Raw genomic sequence first — 8,358 nt, 5'->3', positions numbered from 1 at the left:
CTGGCATACTGCATCCAGTTTTGGGTGCTGCGCTTCAGCTGGGATGTAGATAACCTGAAAAGGGCTCAGAGGAGGGCCACCTGCCTAGTTAAAGGCCTACAGGAAAAACCCTACCAGGACCGATGGAGGAACCTGAATCTCTTCAACCTCCACAAGAGAAGGCTGCGAGGTGATCTTGTGGCTGTCTGCAAACTCATCAGGGGGGCATAGCAAGAAATAGGGGATACAATGTTTAGCCAGGGTGCCCATTGGGGTAACTAGAAACAATGGCCACAAGCTGAAGGAGAGCAAATTTAGATTGTACATCAGGAAAACATTTTTTACAGTGAGGGCTCTCAAAGTATGGAATAGGCTTCCAAGGGAGGTGGTGCTGTCCCATTCCTTGGTGGTATTTAAGAGGAGATTGGCCAAACACCTGGCTGGGGTCATCTGAACCCAGCACTCTTTCCTGCCCAGGACAGGGGGTTGGACTTGATTTAATAGGTCCCTCCTAACCTTAAAAACTATGAAGTTAATGATTCCCCTAGCTCTGAGTCTTCAGCCTGACTTCAACATCCACAGATCTGCCTGTGGAACCGTGACTGTACAACCACCCATTATCCCACATTGACAGAGCATCTTTTCTACTCTTCTGTTCCAGATCAATTGTTTCTGCCTCTGTTCAGTCTGTTTCCCCAATATAGAAAAGCTCTGAACTTTGTAGCAAATTCAGAACCATTTTGGTGACAAGAAATCTAACTCTATCATTCAAGTTGTCATCAGAAATCCAATTGTCAGGCTTGATTTAGTAAGGCAAGGTAAAGTTAAAATTAATGATGACTAGGACTAGGGACAGACATTCAAAAAGCCTGAGCCTGAATTGATCCAATCGTTGCAGGTTAGTCTAACCTGCAAAGCTTGAACCCATTTGGAGGTGGATAGACACTCATTTTTCATTCCAGAAATTCAGACACATGCCTGCAGTGGCTCCAGCTAGAAGCCAGGGGGCACTAGAGCAGCCCTCCCTTCCTTTTACAGTGCTGAGCTGAGGGGGCATGGCCAGGCCCTGGCAGAATACTCTGATTAGGGAGGGGTTTCTCCCCAAGCAGCCCAGCAGACAGTTGATGACAGTGTTTATCAGCCCATTAAGAAAATAAAAGTTTCTCTCAGTAGTTCAAGCTCTTCTTAAACAACTTTTTCCAAGGAAGGAATGGAGGGACATTACTAGCTACCTGTTGATTAGCTTCAAAAAGCCATGAGCCAACACTGTGCAGTCTGCTTTTGTCCTGTTTGCTGCAGCACAGACCATAGCCAGCATGTGGTATGCTAGCTAATGTTGAGAGGTGTCTGTGTAAGGCAGAGGGGAGGGGGAAATCCCTGCTTCAGCAGAGAGTGGGGAGCAGAAGTGGGGGGGGAGCAGAAGGAAACCAGGCAGACCCCACTGTCCATGAAGTCTCTGCCAGAGCTGCAGCCAGGGAAAAGAGGGAAGGTGCCAGCCCAGCTTTCTGGAGCAGAGATTAGAGCCCTGCTTTGCCCAGAGAGCACACTTAGATGCTGGGGGACTGATTTAACTTAAACTTAGGAGGGGGTCTGGGACAGACATTGCATATACCAGTTTGACCCAAATCAGTTAAGTCTGATACTACATTCAGCCAGGTTTATCTTAAACCGGTTTCAGCCATTTTCAAACTGGTTTATGTGCACTGAACATCTGTTCTGTTACAGGTTTAAACCAGTTTCTGATCACTTAAACTGGTTTATGTCTGTCCCTAGCCTTGCAGGGTAGGTGGCAGCCTTGGCCCAAGATGAACTGGTTTACAAAATGCTTGGATGAAGGAATAGAGGTAGATGTTATTTACTTAGATTATAAAAAAGGCCTTTTACACAGTGTTGCACCCAATTATTATATATAAACTAAACAGTTGCAATGTAGATTATTACACAGTCCAGTGGGTGGAAAATTGGCTTATGGGACACACCCAGAGAGTGGTGGTGGATGTGTTGATTTCTACCTGGAGAAATGTGGGCAGCAGAGCCCTTCATGACTCTGTCCTGGGACTGATACTGTTCAATATCTTCATTAGTGACTTGGATGAGGGAGTAGAAATCACTCTGTCCAAGTTTGCAGATGATACCAAACTATGGGGGGAGGTAAACAAACTAGAGGGCAGGGAGAGAATCTAAGTGGATCTGGACAGGCCAATTTGCCATTTTGGCTAAGTACAGACAGTCAAAAAGTCCAAGGCTGAATCAATTCAGTCTTCACAGATTAGTTTAAGCTACGTAGATTAAACCGATAAGCAAGTAAACAGACATTCACATTTGATTACACAAATGCAGCCATATACCTGCAGTGGTTCAGGCCAGAAGCTGGCGGGTGCTAGAGCACGCCTCCCTACTTGGCTGGAGCAGGCTGCCAACTACCCTGCAAGGTGGGGGGTGGGGGGGTTATGATGAAAGTGCAAGCCATCCTGGGAAGCTGGGGGACTTAACTTGAATGTGGAGGGGATCTGGGACGGAAGTTCAATAACCCAGTTTAATCTAAATAAATTTAGTCTGATACTATATCCATCCAGTTTTATCTTAAACTGGTTTCGGCCAGTGAACCCATGCTGGTTGTCCGTTAGCATTATTTTACCTGCTGGTCCCCCACAAATGTGATCCTTAACAATTTACTCAAAGGTCTTGCCAAGTACAGAGCTTAGGCTAACCGGTCTGTGGTTATCTGGTTTCTCCTTCCTCCTCTTCTTGAAAATAGTGACCACATTGGCCCTTTTCCGGTCCTCCGGGACCTGTCCTGAGCACCACAACGTTTGGCAAGTGACATTTCCTCTCCCTTTCCCTCTCCCTGTATCAGATCAGCATCTAGGAATGACATTTAAAAGTGTAAGTGTGTACTGTAGTTCAGATGCCTGCAAGACCACATGCCCTGAGACATGGTTTCTTTGTTTATTGTATGTGCTGTCTGCAGAGGAAAATAAAGGAAAGGACAGACAACAATAAAGTATATATATGCCACTTATCCCTTGAGGTTTTGTAATTCTTTTCCATTTTATCAGACTTGAACTTCAAGGAATCCTTACAGACACAATAACCTTAAATACCCCTAAAGCAGTCAAGTTTAGTTCAGGTTCATCTTATAGTCTATACTTGCTAATTAGCAATTCATTCCACAACACAAATCCAATGAGGACTTGCAAGTGCATCTTGTTGTCCCAAGAAGACTGGTAAAAGGGAATACCACTTTCCCATAATTCCAAAGAGCTTTTCTGCTGTTAATTGGCCTTAAATTATACTCAGTCTCTCTCTCTCTTCCTTTCCCCTCTCTTTCCCCCTCTAAAAGCAGGTTCTGTCAGTGGTTAAGTTACATTATCACAGGAGGCCAAGTATAGTTCTCTGTACCATCTAGCATGCCAAATTGTTTGACTGGACCAGATCGTATGGGTGTTGACAGAGATGGAATAAAATGCTTTTCCTATGTCAATATCAAATCCTTCCCAGAAGGTGTGAGCTTTTACCCTCATGAGTAAAAATAAGATAGTATCTCCCAAGAAAGCATACCAGGATGGTCTCTCATTTGGCCTGCCATGGTAATGTTCACTGCTTTTCTTTTTCCTGCTGTCTAGGTTCCTTAACATAACTCCTTGCTAGGATGGGAAGGAAATTGGATCTGTCCAAGCTCACAGATGAAGAGGCCAAGCATGTTTGGGAAGTGGTTCAACGGGACCTTGATCTACGGAAGAAAGAGGAAGAAAGATTGGAGTAAGTACATTCTTTAGGGCTACTTCAAGGCTTTGATGACTCTCTGAAGGAAATAGCAGGTCCCTTTAGATCTTGTTAGACATGAAAACAGACGTTAGAGATTAAGCCAAGAGTCTGAAAATGCAGACAAGAAAAAAGAATGAAGCTTGAGTCTGACTGTCAACCCAGTCCACCAAATTTTTCTGAAACTGAGAAACCAAATACTCAATGGATGCAAATTACCATAGCTCCATTGGGGTCAATCATTGGTTTAAATCAGCATAGCTACATCAGTTTACACCAAGAAATTGTGCACCCCAAGGCATTATCATCATCCAGGGAAGCATGATGAACCAACATCTAGTTTCAAATACACAAGAGCAAGTGACATCAGGAGGAGGTCTCTGCATGGATCAAAGGACAGAATTTGCTTTGGTCACATTTGTTTTTATTAATGGGCTTTTATAGGCTTGAATTCAAATATCAACATGATTCTCATAAGTCCACAGTTTACAAAAGAGCTGGTTTAAAATGGGTCAAATTCTATTAAATTTTGGATTTGTTTTTGTCCTTTAAAATGGGACCTTTTCTCCCCAAAATGGTTGATAATTCAAGTCTAAGAAGAATTTGGACCAGCTGCAGTCTGCATTGGGGTTAATTGTTTTGTGCCTAGGAGCCAAAGCGTATGGTAGAGAAGTTATCTGTACTTCTGTTTGAACAGAAGTGTCTGGCTACAATTTGTTCAAGCAGTTGTCTAAAACAAGTTTCTCGTATCACAAGGTTGGGGAGGTTGGTTTTTCGGGGAGGGTTTAATAGTGAAATCTAGTGGGCATGGGAGATATATAGCTGGTGACACAAGAAAAATAATTCATCTATCGCATGGTTCTAAAGACTAATCATGCAGCATGTAGAATAAAGATAAAGGTGGAAAAGAGACATAGTACCTGGGAAGTGAAGGGAAAAGGCTATTCAATTCCTGTAAAGAATAAGACGTAGAAACTGTCTCAACTCCTCCAGACATCATAAGAGGGTGGTTCCATTGAGATTCCATTTGTATTAATCACTTCACTGTATTTGATTTGTACTGTAACCATAAAAGATTTTCCTGTAGCCACAATGAGCTGACTTCCTCCCAGCCAGAGTGGACCTGGAGAGAGTGAATTTTCTAGTGCCAACAGAAATCAGAAACAGCGAATACCTGCTATCCACTGCAAGATGTTCAGATTTCCCCACAGTTTGCCAAAGGGCCTCCATCCTGACCTGCAGACTTCCCTGTGCACTTCCTTGGGCAGAAATTGCTGGTTATACTGTTAAACATATTTTTCCTGCTTTGCCAGGCCATTTCAATGTAATCAGCCTTGTGAAATGTCTGGTTCAGGGGAGCATGAGAGGAAGATCAGAAATTATAAAGTTTGCAGTAAATCCTGAAGAAGATGATCCAGCATTAGTTGCAATAAAGCACAAGTTAGTCTGAATGGTTCAGTAATGCTGGAAGTTGAAGGAAAGCTTTATCTTTGATGAGTTTGATTTAGCGTGGCAAGGATCAGCATTTTTTTTCTTTCTGATCATTGGGCCTGAAAATGTTTTAGACCAGTTCATTAGCTAACCCATTCTCTCTCCCATGTGATTTCAAAAGCCAGCGCTAGAAAGGAATGTTTTAGGTCATATGATAGATTGAAGAACAAGTCTCCCTGAGGGTACAAACATAACTGTTTCACAATCCAAGAACAAAGGGTCAATTCATGTAATTAACTCTTGAGGCTGATTTCCAGGGGGATAGCATCAGGATGCTGGATATGTCTTGAGGGTTAGGAGACAGAAACAAAATACCTACCAGGTCTTGAAGGTGTAATGTTCTGTATATCCTACTGTGCCATTAATTTCTACCTCTGGTTTATGTAATATCAGGCCTCAAAATGAGTTTTCATCTTGTTCTCATTCATGTTAATACCACCATGGCTTTATTGGCTGATCATCAGAGAAGCATTTACACAAGCTTACTTGTCTTCCATACACAAAAATGAGTTTCCAGAAACAAATCTGCCTGTTTGCTTTGCAGCAGAGCCTTGGAGCTCCAGTCTGGAGCAGGCTGTATTTTGTAGGGTGCATTAGGATTAATTTAAAGGTTTACCAAGCAGCCATACAGAATGGTGAAGAGCCCTTGGGTGCAGACATATTACACGTTTGCTCCAAGGTAACTTATCTTAGATTCTACTCCAGAGTAAATGATCCTGAGTTTTCTGCACAGATACACACCCAACTGTCTGGAGATGATGGTCAATAGTAAGTCTACTAGATGGGAAGGGAGCTAGTAATAGCCTGTTTTGCATTTACCAAAGTCCTATCCCAGAAAATCTAGTAAATTGATAAATTGATAGACTGGTTCACCTATGCAGCCTACACCGGTTTGTATTTACTCTGGACATTCCAAAAAATGACCCTTTACCCCAAAATAGTTACACACTTTGTTAGGCTGTGCACAATGTGTCTGCTCAACTTTGACCCTAAAGCTGAGGTGCTCAACCCATGGCCCATGGGTCAAGTCTGACCAGTGGAGGAGCAGTTCCCCTGCTGCCAAATTTCTAGACCCATGGGGGGCCCCACAGGCCAGATAATGTGGCCCTGCATGCCAGATTTGTCTGGGTCAAGACTGGACCAGGTGGTGTACAGGTTGGATCAGGACAGGTGGGTTCAGATCAGGTGGCACAGGTCCTGATCGGGGTGGCACACAGCTAGATCCAGTGGCATGGGTCCAGACTGGGCAGTTAGTGGCTGGATTGGGAGGTCTAGATCATGGTGGCATGGGTCCATATTAGGGTAACACATGGCTGGATCTGGCATCAAGGGTCCAGTTCAAGGTGTTGCTTGGCTGGAGCGGGGTAGCACAGGTGTGGATCAGGGCATGTGGGATCTGGCCCGTGGACCTACCCTACTCCATTTATCTGGCTTGTGGAGGCAAAAGGTTTGGCACTGCCATAAAGTAAAGGCAAATTACTCTGGAGCAAAGTGCCTCCCCAAGGGCTAGTAAACAGTGAGCATCACAAAAAGCCAGTGTGCTCACTCTCTGCTCAATGGGACAGATGCACTCTGGGAGGCATCAAACGTTAGAGACACCTTTTCCAAAGCAGAATTTCTGCTTCCCTCAGGTAAGAAAGTATGTGCATGTCACAGCCCTTTCTGGGCAGGCCGTGCAGAAGGGCACAGGGCATTTTTACCTGGCATCGGGGACACTCAGTTGAGGACCACTATTTTGCTGCCTCAGCTTCCCTCAGTAGTTTTTAAATGAGGGAAATTCAAAAAAGTTGGAGAGAGGTCCCTTGACTGAAAAGGTTGAGAGCCACTTGTGTAAGTGTTTAGTAGGTAAATGTTGCTTATCCTTGGGTGCTGAGAGCCAGCACCTAAATGCATAAAGATGGGGTAAACAGTGATTCTTGCTCCTCTGCGCAGACACACAGCCAAGAAAAAGTTCACTGCTATCAGTTTATACTGTATATTACCCGTTTTCATCTGTAACAAATTCTTCCCCACTGAAAGAAACTTCTGAGCAACCAGTAAAGGTGTGTGAGAGCACAGAGACTGCCCTTAGTGGCCAGGCTTGGATGTGCAGCTGGAATGTTATGATACTTAAAATATTTTTTCATGGTACATTAAACAGACCCTGTGCAACAGTAGTTTCACATTAACTCCATTGCATCCAGGATTGAAAGTGCTTATAATACAGGCTGGGTAGGTCAGAAATGGGAGGTAATGCTCAGGGGCAACCAACACGGGTTCACTGCGGGCAGATCCTGCCTGACTAACCTTGTTTCCTTTTACGACCAGGTCACAAAGTCCTTGGATGCGGGTGTTGAGGTGGATGTTGTCTACCTGGACTTCAAGAAGGCCTTTGACACTGTTTCTCACCCCATTCTCATAAAAAAAACTAGGCGACTGTGGCATTGATGCCTACACAGTCAGATGGGTGACAAATTGGCTCGATGGTTGCACCCAGAGAGCGGTGGTGGATGGGTCGTTTTCAACCTGGAGGGATGTGGGCAGTGGGGTCCCCCAGGGCTCGGTCCTCAGGCCTGTGCTATTCAACATCTTTATCGGTGAGTTGGAGGTGGATGTGGAAAACACACTGTCCAAATTCGCTGATGACACAAAGATGTGGAGAGAAGTGGTTGCGCTGGAGGGAAGGGACAGAATCCAACTAGATCTAGACAGGTTACAGAGGTGGGCGGATGAGAATAGGATGGAATTCAATGCAGACAACTGCAAGGTGCTGCATCTAGGGAGAAGGAACCTGCAGCATACGTATAGGTTGGGGAACTCCCTTATCAACAACACAGTGGCTGAAAGGGATCTTGGAGTCATTGTTGCCTCCAGGATGGACATGAGCCGCCAATGCGAGGAAGCGGTCAGTAAGGCTAACCGCACCTTGTCGTGCATCTATAGATGCATCACAAGCAGGTCCAGGGAGGTGATCCTTCCCCTCTGTGCGGCATTGGTCAGGCCACAGTTGGAGTACTGTGTCCAGTTCTAGGCGCTGCGCTTCAAAAGGGATGTGGCTAGCATTGAGAGGGTCCAGAGGAGGGCCACTCGCATGGTGAAGGGACAGCAGGTCAGGCCCTATGAAGAGAGGCTGAAGGGCCTGAA

The 8,358-nt window shown here is 44.8% G+C and overlaps 1 protein-coding gene across 8 annotated transcripts in view; it reads left to right on the top strand.

The window, feature by feature from the left end:
- The window catches only part of MLPH (melanophilin), a 107,551-nt gene that overhangs the window by 21,462 nt on the left and 77,731 nt on the right, over nt 1-8,358 (top strand). For all 8 annotated transcript variants that reach the window (XM_019523339.1, XM_019523341.1, XM_019523338.1 and 5 more), the window contains exon 2: nt 3,606-3,741. In XM_019523339.1, the coding sequence (XP_019378884.1) occupies nt 3,632-3,741 (110 nt within the window). In that variant the 5' untranslated portion in view covers nt 3,606-3,631. The remainder of the gene's footprint in view (nt 1-3,605; nt 3,742-8,358) is intronic.

The sequence above is a fragment of the Gavialis gangeticus genome, unplaced genomic scaffold (assembly GCF_001723915.1).
Source record: "Gavialis gangeticus isolate Ggan-Ray unplaced genomic scaffold, GavGan_comp1, whole genome shotgun sequence".
NCBI lineage: Eukaryota > Metazoa > Chordata > Crocodylia > Gavialidae > Gavialis > Gavialis gangeticus.
Note: the sequence above shows the minus strand (reverse complement) of the source record. Positions and strands in the feature narration are given on the sequence as shown.